At 49.7% G+C, this 17,711-nt stretch overlaps 7 protein-coding genes across 7 annotated transcripts; 3 read left to right on the forward strand and 4 right to left on the reverse strand.

The window, feature by feature from the left end:
- Positions 1–92: 92 nt before the first annotated feature.
- On the forward strand, positions 93–972 carry DL89DRAFT_268137 (Fcf1-domain-containing protein). Its single transcript, XM_040887804.1, has one exon. The coding sequence runs from the start codon at positions 146–148 to the stop codon at positions 743–745; it is 600 nt and encodes a 199-aa protein (XP_040742842.1). The 5' UTR covers positions 93–145; the 3' UTR covers positions 746–972.
- An 898-nt stretch (positions 973–1,870) lies between these two features.
- DL89DRAFT_224073 (uncharacterized protein) lies at positions 1,871–2,062 on the reverse strand (the record flags this gene model as incomplete). The annotated part of the gene is made up of 1 exon (XM_040884674.1): positions 1,871–2,062. A coding segment is annotated over one exon (192 nt), but the record flags the coding sequence as incomplete, so codon positions are not given.
- A 1,108-nt stretch (positions 2,063–3,170) lies between these two features.
- Positions 3,171–3,956, reverse strand: DL89DRAFT_171793 (uncharacterized protein). Its single transcript, XM_040883794.1, has one exon. It carries the CDS (start codon positions 3,724–3,726, stop codon positions 3,331–3,333), a length of 396 nt encoding a protein of 131 aa, XP_040742844.1. The 5' UTR covers positions 3,727–3,956; the 3' UTR covers positions 3,171–3,330.
- Positions 3,957–5,562: 1,606 nt separating this feature from the next.
- Positions 5,563–7,000, forward strand: DL89DRAFT_268139 (nucleotide-diphospho-sugar transferase). The gene is made up of 6 exons (XM_040887805.1): positions 5,563–5,825; positions 5,869–6,021; positions 6,125–6,409; positions 6,444–6,664; positions 6,687–6,876; positions 6,911–7,000. The coding sequence occupies exons 1-6, from the start codon at positions 5,751–5,753 to the stop codon at positions 6,965–6,967; spliced, it is 981 nt and encodes a 326-aa protein (XP_040742845.1). The 5' UTR covers positions 5,563–5,750; the 3' UTR covers positions 6,968–7,000.
- Positions 7,001–8,498: 1,498 nt separating this feature from the next.
- Positions 8,499–9,089, reverse strand: DL89DRAFT_171818 (uncharacterized protein). Its single transcript, XM_040883795.1, has one exon. The coding sequence runs from the start codon at positions 8,992–8,994 to the stop codon at positions 8,611–8,613; it is 384 nt and encodes a 127-aa protein (XP_040742846.1). The 5' UTR covers positions 8,995–9,089; the 3' UTR covers positions 8,499–8,610.
- A 1,814-nt stretch (positions 9,090–10,903) lies between these two features.
- DL89DRAFT_236037 (OPT superfamily oligopeptide transporter) lies at positions 10,904–12,892 on the forward strand (the record flags this gene model as incomplete). The annotated part of the gene is made up of 1 exon (XM_040884967.1): positions 10,904–12,892. A coding segment is annotated over exon 1 (1,974 nt), but the record flags the coding sequence as incomplete, so codon positions are not given.
- Positions 12,893–13,261: 369 nt separating this feature from the next.
- Positions 13,262–17,687, reverse strand: DL89DRAFT_275131 (thiolase-like protein; the record flags this gene model as incomplete). Its single annotated transcript, XM_040889266.1, has 16 exons — positions 13,262–13,381; positions 13,446–13,706; positions 13,750–13,952; positions 13,974–14,104; positions 14,129–14,353; positions 14,381–14,454; positions 14,479–14,519; positions 14,556–14,635; positions 14,660–14,742; positions 14,773–15,585; positions 15,634–15,839; positions 15,899–16,060; positions 16,131–16,497; positions 16,605–17,111; positions 17,147–17,611; positions 17,643–17,687. The coding sequence occupies 16 exons, from the start codon at positions 17,685–17,687 to the stop codon at positions 13,262–13,264; spliced, it is 3,783 nt and encodes a 1,260-aa protein (XP_040742848.1).
- Between the last annotated feature and the right edge of the window lie 24 nt (positions 17,688–17,711).

Here is a 17,711-nt window from a genome sequence, read left to right on the forward strand (position 1 = left end):
TGATCGCCTGATCACAATCTATTGATCTGGAGAAAGGGCAAAATTCTTGACACAATTTTTTTCGGCTCTACGCGATCTCTTGTTAGCTGCGTCCTTTCCTTCTGTACTCTCAATTCCACCAATTCACACATACACATAACTAGCCATGGGTAAAGCCAAACGCACACGCAAGTTCGCTGAGGTCAAGCGGATGATCAACCCGAAGGATATGCGTCTGAAGCAGAACCAGAAGAAGAAGGAGGAGGTGAAGAAGAAGGAAGAGGAGAAGCAGATCAACCACGTGCAGCGCGAGGCGTCAAACATGTTCTTCAAGTACAACACTGCGCTCGGACCACCGTACCACGTAATTGTGGATACCAATTTCATAAACTTTTCGTTGCAGAACAAGCTGGAGCTGGTGCGCGGCATGATGGACTGTCTGTACGCCAAGTGCATCCCGTGCATAACAGACTGCGTGCTGGCGGAGCTGGAGAAGCTGGGCCCCAAATACCGCATTGCACTCCGGGTGGCCAGGGATCCGCGGTTTGAGCGGCTGCCGTGCACACACAAGGGTACGTACGCTGACGACTGCATCGTGCAGCGCGTCAATCAGCACCGGTGCTATATTGTGGCAACTTGCGACAAGGATTTGAAGCGCAGGATCAGAAAGATTCCTGGCGTGCCCATCATGTTTATTGTCAATCACAAGTATACTATCGAGCGACTGCCGGACGCGTACGGGGCACCCAAGCCGACGGGCAAGTGAGCAAGCGCAGCTGTTCCGGCGATGCACGGCGATATCGGAGTGATTCGCCAGGGGCGTCGACAGGAGTGCGTCTGGGGAAGCCACGGTGATCTTTTGCATGTAAATGGCAGGTTTATTTTTAACGTCGTGTTTGTTTACAAATTTGCCGAAAGGAACTGAGAAGATGGATGGGGACTTGTTTCACTGACGCAAATACGGAAGGAAAGAAAAGTGAGGATATGTGAGAACTATTAGCTTACAAAACGCGAACAAGACGTGGAATGTCAGATGTGAGGGGATGAAAAGAAAAATAGAATGGAGGGGATGTAGAAGAAAAGGGGCAGGACGTGGGAGGCCGCAACACTAGTGCATGAAATTTTGGTACGGCTGCTGAGCTGGCATTGTGCTCTGGTATTGCTGGAAGCATCCGACGTGGAGGCCCAATTGTTCTGTGGGCGGGGCAGACAGCGGAACTGCCAGGTCGTGTTCGCCAAGACCGATGCCGTGGATGGGTGCCGGCATCGCGGGGAATGCAGGCACAAAGGGCGGCGAAATCGGAGTGAGCAGGGATGTCTGCATCAGGCTCATGGGGCTGGGCTCTGCATAAAATGGCATGGTGGTGTTGGGCTTGACCAGCAGCAATTGGTCGACGCCCACCATTGTTGACATGGAGGCAGGTGAGCTCTCGGGCGATGCCGATGAGAGCGTCAGCAGTGCTGACGAGGACAGCGAGCGGCTTGCCGGGGGCAGGAAATCCTGGCTGGGCAGGAGCGGCAGCCCGGCCACCGATGCCGTCAAGGGCATGGGTGTTTCAGAGAAGGACGAAAGCGGGGACCATAGTGGGGGTGCCGGTGTCGGATTGTCGGCGTTTTGCTGCTGGTGGTGGTGGTTGAGCATCAGCACCATCATCGGCTGCAGCTCGCTGCTGCAAGCTTCCGGAAACTGCGCGTCTGCAGAGACATTTAGGGCGGCCAGGGGCGAGGCAGTCACCGACTCACTGGCAACCCGCCGGCGCAAAGCCAACGGTGGGCTCGGTGACAAGGAATCGTCGCGGATGCGATTCTGAGGCACAGTGGCCGGTGAGTGATGGCTCTCGGACTCGTCCTGCTGAGAGTCGGACTCGGATGCCTGGATGGCCTTTGTGTGGACCTTCAGATGGCGCTTGAGATTGCTGCGAACCGAGAACCGCTTGCCGCAGTTGGGGAAGTAGCACATGTGTGGGCGCTCGCCTGTATGTGTGTACTTGTGGCAGGCCAGCGACGATGGCCGAGTGAACTTTTTCTCGCATAGCGGACACATATACTTGCGCTCCTTGAGTGTGGTGCGCTTAGTGGCCATCTGCTTCCTCGGCCGCGGCACTGGTACCGCAGCTGCCAGAGACGTGACCTCGCTGCCGGCAGCAGGTACGTGTGTAGAGAGAGCAAATGTGTGGGTAGACATTATGTGTGAAAAGTGCAGGGGTCTGAAAGAGCAAGCGGGAGGGGAAAGAGTGAGGAAATATCGTATGAGTAAGGAAATAGAAGAAAAGAATACAGATATGCCGTAAATCTATATGCCGTGTTGGCGCCAGCAAGTCAGGGTTATAAAAATATGTGGTGTGCTCTGGAAGGCTGGCAGGTCTACAAAGGAGAGATCGCTAGAAAGAATTAGGTTGAGAAATATGCCAATGCGGAATGCATTCGTAGTCTGCAGAGGTAGACCGCAGAGAATGGGGGAAAGGGCTTTTTCAAGGTTCCCTTTACATGCAGGAAGCTGAGGCCCTTCGTCAAAGTGCAAGGCCGTGGAATAAACGTACAAAGAAATCGAGAGCCGCTAGGGATGTGGAGGAGAATTCACTGTGAATGAGCGTGCGGCTGTTGATTGTTTGCGCCAAAAAGGATGCCAAATAAAAATCAGAATGGTATGAATAACAGAGCTCGGAAAGGTGTGTGAGCTTGCTTGGGGATGTGTTAAAGCAGAAGAGACTGGGTGGAATTGTGTAGAAGAGAATTCGGGACGGCCAGCCCTAGGATCCTTATATATGGCCCGCGTTTCCGGACAGGGGAGAGGGGGTGGGTTCGTCTAGGTCTCAGCGGCCCGAGCAGCCCAGCATCTCTTAGCACACAAAACAACGCACCGCACACGCGAATAGGAAGGCAGACCAGCATATCGAATTGCCTTGCCCATTTTTCGCCGGGCCGCTGATACCTGCTATTGGCGAGCAATCCCAGTGCGTGCCGTATGTTAATCCTTTTTCACTCGCCATTCTTTCTCCGTTACGAGCATGCGTAGCTTTTTCTGCCGATGTTCGCCCTGGTCTTTGATTTCCCCTGGCTGTAGAATTGATTGTCCTACCCCCTCAGCCAGTAGTGCACGCGAAGAAAAGATAAAAATGGCTACAAACAGCAAGGGCCGGCGCTTTCTTCCTTTCAGGTTACATGCGGGTTTCTGGTAATGGCGCTCTGCCGCCGAGGGGCAACGAGTCAGTTCTAAAAGGGCGCTATAAAAAGAATCCATGAATCAAAATAGCCAGCGCATGCTCTGGCTGTGGGGAATGAGTCCCGAGCGCCTCGGACCATGGCCATTGGCAAAAAAGCACTGCAGTCCGTGCCCTTTAATTGCGCTCATTAGCAGGCAAACAATGGCCAGCCAGGTACTATTGTATCTCTTCGGAGATTCAAAGTGTGAGGGGTGGGAATAGGGGACCTCTTGATGGGGAGGATGACCACAAGACACTGTCCATGTACATGCTGTGTTCTGCATGTCTCTACATCCTCTCTGCACCCCACCCCCACTCTGATGCAGCTGCCACCACCCGCTGGCTCGAGGGAAGTAGCAGGGGGCGGAACTGTGAAACAAGGGCTGCCTGCCCAAAAGGTGTAAGCATGCAGCTGCAGTGTCGCCGTAAATTGCACTCTTTTTGCCTCTTGCCTCCAACACACATACGTCGAAGGTGTTGTAAATCCCCTTGACGCTCCCCTGTCATGTCCGCCCGTGCATATCCTCTTTCCCTTCCGGGTCATCCGAGGGCCTCGTAGCCTGTCGTGATGATGAAACAGATGGGGTCGATGGTTGGATAGGAATCCTCAGCAGGGGGTCTACAGCAGCAAAAAAAAGTCAGCATGCATCTCTCTTGACAAGTGCCCATCCTCTGCAGTTTGCATGCAGTTGGCGCGTACGATGCCCAAGTGGTATTTTTGGCTGAATGGCCACAACAAAATCACGACACCTCCTAACAGACAAATGCCGGGATGATGCGGGGGTGAGCATCGCTCGCCAATCGCAGCGCAAAGCCGGCTCGCTACATGTTTGGTTCGCCTTTGTTGCCAATGCAAATCTGGAAGTGTCCATTGGGGCTGCTTGGTTGACTCTGGACAACGACGCTGTACCGTGACCCATCTGACCGTACATGTGCGGCAATGCCATGCATCTATGGTGCCATACATGTTACAACGCGCCGAAACCGGTTATAAAATGGACCGTGTTTCAGCTGTTTACAGACTTCTGGCATGCAGCGCAGTACCCAGGAGAAACCACAACACGCGTCTGGAACGGGCAATAACGTCGCTAGAAGAATGGGCTGATGACAAACCGAGCAATACCTTGGACGAAAAAGGAAAATGTGCAAAAAGTCAAGGTTGCCCAGACGGCCCCTCCCCTCTGTCCACTATTCCAAATGGGGAAAGATTGCATACCCACTTCTGGATAGCCTCCCGTACATCGCTTGTTTAGCTCAGTGCAATACCCTCATCTAGACATCTGCAATTGGCACCCTGGTCCATATATCACTATCGGCACACACATTGCGTATGATGTACATGTCCGTATTATTGACTAGTGATGTGGTACAAGACCAGTCGCTGTTAAAAATGGTAGGAGCCTATCAGAATATTGGCGCGGGTCGGTTCTCCTTGTCTCCCCGACGCTCTTGCGGCCGAGATAGCCCGCCGTACAGCACAGAGGCGCAAAAATGAGCGACATTGATTGCCGGGCCAAGCCTCTAAATAAACCACACTGTCGTGTCAAGAGACCGCAATCCTCCTCACTACGCAGTTTGTGCAACAGGATCGCGCTTGTTTTATTTCTTTTGGAGCCAACGAGGATCACAACAAATGCTGATGAATGCCTCTAAAGCCATCCCTGTGTCTAAAATACAGTCCTCAGCCCTCGCTCTCCACAAATAGCAATGGCAGGCAATAGGGGATGCACGTCGGTTGAGATAACGTGCTATTAATAGTGGAATCCTGAGCGGAGAGGCTGCCTTTATTGCCCGGGTGCTCTTCCCGCTCGCCTTCCGATTTTCAGTACATCATTTCCTCACCCAACCAGCCCCTCATACCAAGGTCTCTTTGGAGTGATACAAATCAATGCAAAGCCTCAGACATGATGCATGCTGTGGCCACAGCATGCACGGTGTGTGGTTTTGGGGGATACGCACAATGTCAGTAAGGCGCAACAGCAGGTTTGTGCCTCGAAGGTGCTTGCTGGACGATCCCATCGTCGGCCCAGTGAATCCAACGGGGCTTAAATCTAATAAATGGCGATTCGGCCCAGCGCCACAAGGGCGGCCTCCTCCCCTGATCTGCCGTGAACGGTCGCATGGGCGGTAGGCGAGACTCTCGGCACACAAGGTGCATGCGCCTCAGTGTATGCGCAGTGACGATGCTATGAGAACACATTGCGCTTGGTTACAAGATGGAACGCGATAGCGTGTAGAGCCTGTGAGCCAATCGCTGCTAACGTGCGACCGTTCTCACCACTTCCACAGCCTCCTTCCCCAACTATTTTTATTTTCGACCTTGGCTACACAGCAGCGCCGTTGACAAAAGGACTACGAGCAGAGTCGGCAGCAGCAGCGGCCACCCCTCTTTCTCTTGTCGAATTACCGCACATCTATTTTCTTCTCACTGTCTATACTTCTCTCGCCCGCACTTATATTATAGCCATTATTGTCCGGACTTCCTGCCAAACCAAATAGAACAGACGCCCATTAGCAGTCACCGCGCAGTAGACGCTCAGAACTGGTTCTTCTCCACATACAAACACGATGATTAACCCTCGGCTAGTGCGCATGGTAGTGCTGGCGCTGGGCCTGACTGTGATGCTGGTCGGGTTCCGCTCCGTCTTCTACATGAGCCACCGCGCGTGGCAGCAGAAAATATCAGACGCCTGAGATCATGAAGCAGCACGGCCCGTGGTCAGGCGCTGACAACTGGGCTAAAGTCACTGACCGCACGGCCGAGCCGCCACCGGCACCCACAGGCAACAGCACGGCTAGGCGACAGCGAGCTTGCTGCGTGCCGGCCCTAGTTGCACTGGTGCGCAACTCGGAGCTGAACGGAATCCGCAACACAATCCGCCAGATCGACGACCGGTTCAACCGCAACTACGGGTACCCATACATTTTCCTTGAACGACGAGGACTTTACTGACGAGTTCAAGCGGAAGGTGAAGGCAATCACAACCGCACCTGTGTACTTTGGCAAGGTGCCGTCGTCGCACTGGGGCCTGTCGCCGTACGTCGAGGAGCAAAAAGTCAAGGAGGCGCTCGAGTACAACAAGGACCGGTATCTCTACGGCGGCAGCTTCAGCTACCGCGAGATGTGCCGGTACCAGTCCGGATTCATCTACAAGCACCCGCTGCTGGCCAACCTCGACTACTACTGGCGGATCGAACCGGATGTCAGCTATTTCTGCGATCTTACCGTACGACCCGTTCAAGTTCATGCGCGACAACAAGAAGGTGTACGGGTTCACAATCACCCCGATGGAGAAGCGGCTCACTGTTGAGACCCTGTGGAACACGACACGCCAGTGGATGATTGAAAACGAGCGCCTGCTACCCGAAAAGAGCCTGATCCACTGGGTGGTTAACGAGAAGGCAAAGTACACGCTCTGCCACTTCTGGTCTAACTTTGAGATTGTCGACTTGTCGTTCTATCGCAGCGAGGCGTACGAGTCGTACTTTGAACACCTAGATAAGGCCGGCGGGTTCTTCTACTGAGCGCTGGGGAGATGCACCAGTGCACTCGTTTGCTGCGTCTATGCTGCTGCGCAAAGAGCAAATGCATTGGTTTGAGGATATCGGCTACGCGCATCCTGGCTACACGCATTGCCCGAATAAGGCCGAGTTGGCGCAGCGCTGTGTCTGCGATGAAAACGACGAACTACATGTACCACTCGCTATGCAACCGCCGCTTTGGCGAGGTCAGCAATATCTGGAAGGACCAGGCGTTGCGACTGGCACAAAACATTCTTGACTAGATTTATACTTTTAAATGCGAATATCTTTACCTACCTATATATAAGATTTTATAGTCGAAAAAGTATCCAACCTGTCCGCTAGAACCTTTTTAGTTGGTTTCAAGATCAAAAGGAGTTTACAGAGCAAGTCACCCAAACTCGCTTTGAGGTTTAAAAGTTTTTTTTTTTTTGGCCAAGGCGACAAGATGTTATTGTAGTAGTCACAGGTCTCCACTAGATATCTCCATTGGTTCAGTCGCAAGAGCTGCTCTCATTGTCGGTCCGGCCTGATAACTTCCATGGTGTCATCATGGTAGTCATCACTGGCTGCGCAACACTCTTAGGATGTTTATTCTATGAGCACCTATTGAATCAAGGCCATATAGCTCTTCTAGCGGTCATGCAATATTTGTGGGTTTATTTTACAAATTAATTTGTCATTATGAACATGTGTAAGCAGGTAGTATTTGAGCCACAATGGTACCCAGTCTGTATAGACTGATTCAAGAGACTGTATCAGTGCTAAGGACCCGAAGAACCATGCAAGCCAGATAATCTTTAATAAAAAGTTCTTAATGCTATGCATACGCAATAAAGCAAAACTGAACAGCATCATTTCTCTTCTTACTTGCCTATTGAATTCCTCAAATGAATATTACTCGCAGCACTACTGTCATAAATACATCACTTTGGATGATATTGGCTCCGTGATTCTATGTTGCCTCCTAGAGGCAATTAGTACACGAGCATCAATATCATCCAAAGAGTATACATACATGCTTGCACGATGGATACTTACTCCATCAACTAGCTGACGATGGATGCCTTTTGACCCTGCAACATTTGTAAATAAGGGGATTCTTTCGTTCTAATTCGATTTATTTAATTTGTCACAACCTGAAGGCAAATACGACTATATCTGCCGATGGATTTCCTCAAGCTGGAAGGATAGGTCAGAACTGTTCGAACTGCAGAGTTTCAGGTGATGTAGTTAGATACCTATATTTATGATTATCTATTACATAATAGCGATATCGAGCTGCATGGTGTACGCGACATGAATCAAGGTAGCGACATTCATGGATACCGAGTTGATGACAGCATACAAGAACAACATTGTGTTGCACTATGGCACTTGCCTACAGCGGATTCTGGCCAAATTGATTGATCATTCGCAGCCTGCAAAAACACACTGCACAGTACAATGGGCAATGTGTCTAAGGCTGAGTTCAATAACGCTTGTCAAGTGTGTATTTGTACACCTGCACAGAAGCTCCGCCAGGCAGTTGCCTCTAGGCACCCTGATCGCCATTGCACCAACAATCATCCGACACGTTCAAATGACCGGTTCGCCGTGATGCTCTTATCGACATGTCAACCCATGCTGACTAGCAGCCGAGCTCGCATCGCGAGCAGAGCAATTCTAGTATATTTTCTATGAAGCCATGGTGCATTGATAGTGGTTGCTACCCTAGAGGCCGACTCAGCCACAAAGCTTGTGTACTTAGAGTGACTACTACATTCACGCTGAGGCGTACGCCAAAAGGTCTACTTCCTTGGATTTTTCTATATCTTGCCCCAGCTCCTCTCTGATCTTTTCCATCCGCTTCTCATATTCTTCCTGGAGTCTCCTTTCCTCCTGCTCTTCCTCGCGCCGCTTTTCCTCACGGAGCGCATCCGCCTTTCGGTACTTGACTAGCGTTCTTGGCGTATAGCTTCACGCATATAACTGCTAGGTTTACCAATGCGAGAAGAGTGAAGCCGGTGTCGAAAACTGTCAGCCACCCCAGATGTGCAAGATACAGCGACAATGACACACCCATGCCAAAACAACCGTTGAGCGATGTCATGACATCGATAATCGATACGCTGCAGTAGTACACTAGACGGAGCACCTTGTTATCGAAGATTCTGGGTACGTTCCGCTGGCGACTATACATCATCTCCACGTCCGCCATCAGCGCAATGTCACCTTGCCAGAGCCATATGATTGGGTCAACCGCAACCGTAGTCGGTATAAGGACCATTTGTGTAGCCATGACGAACATCTTCGGCGTAGTGTTAGGGTTCAGGATAAAATAGGATAGGTAGATGCCGACAAACACAAAGTAAATATAGTAGCTCGCTCTGGCTAAGCGGGCCAGCAAGCGCTCACTTTTCCTTGTCGGTATGCTCAAAATGACGAATGCGACCGCAAAGGGGATCCAAAACACGTAGATGAGTTTGGCAGCCACACCATCAGCGATAGGGAAACGCAACCTCACGTAAAAAAGACATGTATACTTCAAATATCAGAAAATGGAGGAAAGGGAGAAGGATGTGGACCATGAAGACAAAAGCAGCTGCAGTCTAAAGAAGATCTCCAGCTCATCCCTGCAAATGACATCACTTTCGAGCATCCAATGCATGTCTGGATTTGGCCGCATTATAATCAACTAATTACTCTATCTAACTTGTTGATCTGTCTGATCGTATATCGCCATCCTTTACATTCTGCCTGCCAAAGGCCAGTATGTGAGATTCCGAGTCTTGGTCTCCTTGAGCCAAGCAGGTTTCAAGTAGCCAATTGCACAAAGGGGTTAAGGGAGATTCTGGCAGGATCACAGCAATTATCTAGCACTTGACATGGTATATCACCCAGCACCAATCTCCCTGCGTATGGATGGCTCCAACACTATGATTACCTTTTGACAGCAAAGTTACTGGAGAATGAACCGATTGGTAAATATGTATACAGTTCTGGCACCTCTTCTATCCTGTGTGATCCTGCAGTAATTTTCATGCTCACAGCAATGAAATTGTCTAACTCCAATCCTCTCATTTATTCTTAGTTGAGGTGCATACCACATACGAAGATGCAAGGAAAGTGAAGCAGCACAATAAAGACATGCGTAAGCTTTCCTCAGAAAAGTTAACCCTGGCGGCTGTATTGCCCGAATGCCAGTTTGTAGGGATTCCCACTGATTTTGGTTGCCATGCTTTATTGGCCAGATAGCAGGAAGGAAAGCGAGACTCGCTGTACCGTATGGCCGGGCTTAATTTTTCTGAGGAAACGATGCAGTTTGCACGCATGACTGTCTGAGACGGACATCTTGGATTAGCAAGACCTTTATTGGACAGCAAAGTAGGATTAGGAGGACAAAGGAGATTCTTGGTTTCCTTCGCCCAATTGTGCGGATAAAAATTGTACGATTTACAAGCAAGATCGTCCTAAACCACCATGCTGAAGTGGAGTTGACTTAGCAGCCATTGGCCGGAGTACCAAACATGGGCTGCATGAGTTGGGTTTAATAATTGAAGTTTGTTTTTCAAACTCATTCGGTCCGCGGAATAAACTAAATTGCCGCGCTGGTGAGAACTGTATGTTCTCAGGGCAGTAATCTGCAATGCGTTTTGACCAAAACGGGGTAAGGGAACAAATAATGCTGGCGGCAATTGAGCCGCATTGGGATCGTTCAAGAGCTATTATACCTGCCAAGGAGTGGTGTGCACCTCTCGGCGACCCAGGTGGTAGTCACGACACGGATTTGCGGATGGGGAAGGGGTCAATCGACAATACCACAAGTCTGCAATCATAAGAAGCTGGGAGAATAAAGGAACCACCTTGCAAATCGGCAATTTGTGCAAACCGCTTCGAGTATGCTATGTTGTGAGGAGCTATCAATATAATTGTTGACTCTGCTAGGGTCTGCGTTCTTCTGAGACAATATATATTTTCAACTCCATCTTTGCACCGCCTACCACTTTATTCTTGTAATGCAGGAAAAAGACATACTAGGGACATCGCAAGTCCACCGGAGCGACTATGACAGACTCACAGATCCCTCCACCCACAGCGTTATTTTCTCTACCGTGGCTGACCGATCCCAATCACAGGTCGACGATAAGGAGACGCCATTGACATGGTCGCATAATGCGTCTACAGCTGGGCATCGCGGATCATCTTCGCATAGCCAAAACTCACCCTACGACATGGTGCGGTCGGCTGTGTCTCCGACTGATTCTGGTGTCCCCTCACTTACCTTCCGGTCGGTAATCCTTGGCCTATTCTTTGCAGCTGTCATGGGTTTTACCGATCAACTCATGGTTTACAGGGATACACCACTTCAGCTTACCAGCTATGTGGTACAGATTCTGTCGTTCCCACTCGGCTACTTCATGTCGCGAATTCTACCTACCCGGAGCTTTGAAACCTTTGGCTACACGTGGTCATTCAACCCCGGCCGGTTCAGCATCAAAGAGCATGCCCTCATCTCGATATTTGCATCATCTGCAACCAGCGGCAGCTATGTCATGAGCTCGGTCATTCTACAAGACGTGCGGTATGGCAACTCGTTAGGCTTTGGAGCATCCGTTCTTCTTACTCTTTCGACGCAACTGCTGGGGTTCAGCTTCACTGGCATTGTTCGCGAGGTCCTCATTTACCCAGCGGCCATGATATTCCCTGCATCTCTGGTCAGCGTGACGCTTTTCCGCACATTCCACGATTCGACGTCATATATGAACCATGCCAAGCGAGTCAGATTCTTCTGGATTGCATTCGCGGGCATGTTCCTCTACAGCACGCTGCCTGGGTTTATTATGCCGATTCTGGGTGCTGTGCCAATTCTGTGCATGGCAGCCCCAGATAATATCATTGCTCACCAGCTGGGGGGCGCGTTCCACGGGCTGGGTATGCTTAATTTCACATTAGATTGGTCGATGGTCTCCAGTGGCTACTTTGGCCCTCCGGTCGCTATTCCATGGTACATTGCCTGCAACATGTTTGCTGGATTTGTCATCGTTTTTTGGCTGATCGTTCCGATAGGCTACTATTCTGACACATGGGGGTCCAGCAAACTTCCCATCTACGCTAATGGAATGTTCCTTTCCAACGGCTCCCGCTACAACGTGTCGATGGTTATTGGCCCTGACGGAAAGCTGGACTCGGATGCATATACGGCTTATGGCTACTTGCGAGTTCCGTTTGCAGTAGCTGTGCAGAACTGCCGGGCGCTTATTGCAATTACGTCGCTGCTTGTATACACAATGCTTCACCACGGAAAGGACGTGTACCGCACAATTTTCCAGGCTAACGATGACCACGATTACGACGACGACGATATCCATGCTCGACTGATGCGCCGCTACCCTGAGGTCCCTCACTGGTGGTACGCAGCTATATTCGTATCTATGCTCGCCATGGGTATCGCTGTTTGCGAAACCTACCACCTGCTTCCTTGGTACTGGATGCTGTTGGGAACGATCTTTTCGTTTACGTTCGTCATTCCAAATGGTATCCTGATGGCCCTGAGTAACCAACGGCTCGGACTAAACATCATTTCTGCGCTTATTGCCGGCTACGGGATCCCTGGAAACTACCTCGCCAACACCTTCTTTCGTGTCTACTCCCATGTGCCTATGTGGACTGCACTGATTCAGATCGGAAACCATAAAATGGCCCACTACCTCAAGATACCGCCACGTCATGTATTCCTGGCACAGATATCCGGAATAGTGGTCATGGCGTTTGTGCAGAGTGGAGTCGGGACTTGGATGCTGAGTACTGTCGATGGATTCTGCACCACAAACCCTGGCTGGTCCTGTGTCCAGATCAACACATACTACGAGTCATCAGTCATGTGGGGTCTAATTGGTCCAGGACGCCTTCTCCATGGTGGTTCCCCCTACGCACTCACCAAGTTCATGTTTATCATCGGCACGATAGTTCCTGTGCCCGTGTGGTATCTGCAGAGGAAATTCCCGGGTAGTTTCTGGCATAATATCCATCTACCGGTGTTGCTTTCCGCCATGATTCACATGCCCGGTGCACCATCAACTGTTATGACTGGTTGGTTCTTGACCTGCTTCATCTTCCAATATGTCATCCACAAGTTCCACTATAGGTGGTTCAAGCGATTTGCATTCACGCTAATTGCTGCATTTGACTCTAGCGTCACACTCTCCTGCCGTGCTGGTCTACTTTATATTCAGATACTCGCACATCGAAATGCCCAGGTACTGGGGTACCAATATCAACCTCTGTCCGCTCACGTCCAAGAATAGTGGCTACAGGAGCTGAGCAAGTATCTCAAGTAGTAATAATAATGATGTCTGTCTGCATGGATATGATACCTGCATGGCTGTGTTGGAGTTCTGGGCTTGTTTTCATTTTAAATTCTGATCCCAGTTGGTAATATTTCTACTACTAGACTATTAGAAAGTACACGTGGATACATGTTATTAATGCACGACAAACATATATTGCATAATTCAATGGCTAATGAATTTGGTGTACCCTTTTAATGGATACAAGCGAATGGAATCAAGTCTACCTTAAAATTGATAAGAGCCGCTCAGAGGATTATATCTGGCCCGGGAATGAGGGTCTAGATAGACCTGCGATTCCTGGTCAGGTGTATATGGCGGAGATGTCTTGACATGGACAAATGTGTGCTTGCCATATAATGCCCCCAGCCGGATGCATATGTGACATTCTCATGCTGTTGTTGTTGTTCACTCGATATGCCTCCAGCTCATCTCTTGACAGGGTTGCGAATAAGTAGTCTGGATGAATAATGAGTGCGCCTGCTCCGGACTGACTCATCCCGAATGAGGTAAGCATTGCCGCTTTTATGATTGGGACCTTGTACGACTGACTCGGGTACACAAGGTAGTCATATTGGGCAAGGTCATTGTCGATGTTGTCTGCGTTTCGATTTCCTGGGACAATAGAGGAATTCATAGACTGAAGAACACCATTCAGCATGAATAATGCAGGCTGCGGATTTTGGATGCCCTGTCAGCCATTTCTGGCATGTAACTGGAACAGGGAAACCAGGTGTTCGGCCTAGTTTCTGCATGAGCTTGCAATAGACATCTGATTCATTTTGATCATTCAGCACAGTCGATGTTCCATGGAATGAAGCCAGACCAATGTCATCTGGCCCCAGTCCCCAAACTGCAAGTGCACCACGCAGAGGGGATATCAACGGGTTATTCTTATAGAATTCGTTACCCCATGTGTCTTTGGCAGCATTCTTCAGACGCAATATGTCCTTAGTTTGAGATCTGCCAAGGTGTACCCACGGACTCCAAAGCCAAATTTTCAATATCGGATAGTTGTCTACGCAAGCACATACGTCTGAATTGATGTCCAAAAAGGGTGAGCGAGCAGAGCTGCCACACTCGCGACCAATAGACAGCATGCCCTGTCCTGGAGCTGTAAGATTCGTGGTTGATTTGTCGGTTGCTGTGGTTGAAAGAGCAACCACTCCATACACTGGAGCGCCCATTTCAATTGCGGCAGACGCCGACATAAGGACGGCTATTCCTGCCCCGTATCCCTCTGTAAATCCAGCTCTAGTTGCTGTACATGGGCGGCAGATCTCTCCCGGAAACCGTCCGTATTCAGTCTCCCTGCTAGCACTGCTTGTCGCATTCATCATCGCTAACTCGTAGGATGTCTCCTGTTCATAAGAGTTAGCCGCTCCTGCAAGCATCATCCTTGCTTTTCCGCTCTGAATTGTCTCAACCGCAGTATCTATTGAAACTAGCGAAGTCGCACAGGCTGCAACAACCGGCTTCAGTGGTCCTGCAGATGATAGTAGAAGCAGGTTAATCCAAGCACCAATGTTGTTGATTGATGATTCAATCAGGCTCTCGTTATTGACTGGTTTATCCATCCAACGCCATTTGAGAACTCCTAGTCTACTTTGTCCACCGCCCATGCACGACCCAATAGAGTGACCCACCTCCGACACATGCAAATACTCATATATCCGATAGGGATCGGTAATTCCCGAGCGAACAAGCGCCTCCATCGTTGCAACGACAGAATACAATACTACAGGATCAACACGTTCAATTATATCTCCTGGAATACCGAACCGCTCTGGATCCCAACCTGCTGGGAGTTGCGCGACAACTGTCCGGTCAAATTTCATTGCTTTTGCTACAAGCAGAACCGCACCCTTTAGCATTTTAACCGACCATGTGCCATCCGGATTTGCCCATATATCGACCCTATCGCTGTTCTCCAATTTGAATTGGCTTGCTTCTTCAGCAGTTGTCACAAACGGCTCAAGATCATGATCAATCTGTAGTTCACGCACAAAGGGCTTTTTGGCTGCAGCACCATTCTCACATAGCTCCGGTTCAATGACACGAATCCCTGTATGCTCGAGAATATAAGGCTCATATATTGCCTTGACGTCCCTATCGCGTACTGGCTCCAATGTTTTGGTATCAACCCAGCCAATATAATGCTCTCCTGTTGCAGGGTGGTCACCAGAAAAGTGCTTGATCAGGCCCATGATCCATGCTAGCTCGATACATCCTTCTATCGAGAACTCGCCATATGCTTCCATCTCCCAACGCAATGCGGCATTGCCATATGAGCTGACTTCTCCAAACCCAGTAACTACCACGACTTTGTCCAGATTGACCATCCCCTCCAAGTGTCTCAGATGCTCAAGTTGTTCGTATGATTTAGCACAAGGCATATCGGACGTGAAGTTTGCTAAGGGCGAAGTTAGCTCTTTATACCGGAATGACTTGATATCAACTTGCTGTTCAGCTCGGATATCAGAGGAAATTCCAGACAGGACTGCTCGTAGCCGAGATTGTTCGGCTGAGATTTCCACCCGTATTCCTGAATGCTACCTCTTTCAGTCTCTCATAAGGCAGAGACAAACCCACAAACCTACCAAAGAGGGGGCGTTTGTGTGCCAACTCCACCATGGTTGGGCAAAGTAAAGCCAAGTTATATTGAATGCCATCTCCTCTCGTGAGAACGTACGCCAGCCTGCCTTTTCCATCCCAGCATAAGTGCTCACGGTCCCTGATGTCATACTTGTGCTTCGTGTCCATCCGATATCGCCTCCGGTTATAGAGATGTATCCTGACCAAGATTCTGAATAGCCAGCGGTTGTAGAGTACATGCAGGGCAGCCTTTGTTTCGCCATATAGGACCGTCATCGCCCATTAGTCCTTGATTAGGCGAGTGAGGCAATACAACAAGCGTTGGTGTTATTAAATGCATGTACTTTACTTTTGCGGCCTTGATCTCCCCCAGCATGCGTAGGATATTGGTCAGCAGGATACGGACAGTCAGCTCTGAGCTTGAATCAATCGCTGGTCATGTCCTTTCCATGCTCTGGGAATGTAGCAAATGGTGCAACAAAGTCAAGATCTTCTCCAAGACCACTGTCACTGTAAATATAGTCAACTAGCCTCTTGACATCTTCAACTGATGCCTGATTAAATGGAACAAGGACAAGCTCAGAGCCGCGGGCACCAAATTGGCGGTAAGTCTCCTCAAAAAAGCGAACTGACTGCATGTTGTAGCTTGATGTAGTAGCAATCACTTTCGCACCACCTGACAACAATGCCTCGATAAGCCCAGATCCAATAGAGTTCTTGCCACACCCTGTAACAAGGGCAACCTTGCCCTTGAATGTTATACCACTGGAAGCCACCTCAGTGAGTGCATCGAAATAGATGCTAGATAGTGATTCACTATACTCCCAGGCTAGACCTCCAGGCCGTTCGCACATATAGAGTAAGGATGCCTCGCCAAACACCACGTTTCTTCATACTGGTGATATAATCGGATATGCTGGCCTCACCTGGACGAGGCAGCTCAAGGTATTGGAGCTCCCCTCGTTCATTAATAGACACATGGGGTTCTAAGCGGCGTTGACAGCTCCCTGTAGAGTGGGTCGCAATCTAGAGCTTCATTGCATCTATCATAAATATCGACCGCAAGTCGCAATGCCTTCTGGGAGGGCTGGTCAGAAATATAAGCCAAGGTAGATATGATTCCCTTAAGCATTTTGAGCAGCCCAGGGCTGGACCGATTTCGAAGCATGTGAAGGCGCTTTGAGGTTGCCTCACTGTCTAGCTGATCTCCTCCGGCCAATATGCTGTAGATCCAACGCATAGCATCCTGTCGAGCCCAATTCCAGAACGAGCTGTATTGCCGAGCCTTCTTCCTGCTAAACAGTGGTCTGGTTCGGTTCACAAACTCTTCGCCAATGTCCTTGTATACATGGGCCAGCGTCATTGCCTGCTCTGAAATCGTAGATTCCATGTCTTCTGTAGCCCTTGCTCCGTTCACGTAGATCAACACCAATGTCCTTGGCAAGTAGTTCCAGCTGGCGCAGGGCAAGCTTATGTTGGCGCTCTTTCATTGCTTCCAACTCTCTGCTGCTAGCAAACCTGGGCTGCAGACTTGGTGGATGCCTTGACCGCTTTTCCACAAGTGGTGACAAAGGAATGCCCCAGTCGTTTTGCATACACGTTGGCAACGCTGTCCAACCATGCTTGTCCAGAGGCTGCATCCGGTAAGCGGCTGACTGGCTCGAGAGTGGTAGCAACAAGAAGTACAGCGTCTTGTCTTTGAGGGCCAAGTCCATATTTTGCCTTTAGGTGAGCTCGAGCACTTGCCAGGGAGAATACATTAGGAAGCTTTGAGGCAAACAGTCTCTGTACTACAGACTGAGTATGCTTTCCCAGAGAGTCCTTTTTGCTTCCAATTCTCTTTACAGCTTCCTGCAATGGAAGCTCGGTTATATTTTCAGGAACGACTTTTCCAAATTCCATGATGATACTGCTGATAATCTCGTTCTGCAATGTAGACTTTCCAGCAACAAGCTCTTTAATGGATTTGTTGAGCTGGATGTCCTGTGATGTTCTTGCCCAGCTTTAGCCCAACTATAATCTGTAGTATGTCCACAGCAGACAGGGGGATGTCATCCATTTCTATAGTAGCTCCAGTTAGCGG

The sequence above is a fragment of the Linderina pennispora genome, assembly GCF_002104995.1.
Source record: "Linderina pennispora strain ATCC 12442 chromosome Unknown DL89scaffold_8, whole genome shotgun sequence".
NCBI lineage: Eukaryota > Fungi > Kickxellomycota > Kickxellomycetes > Kickxellales > Kickxellaceae > Linderina > Linderina pennispora.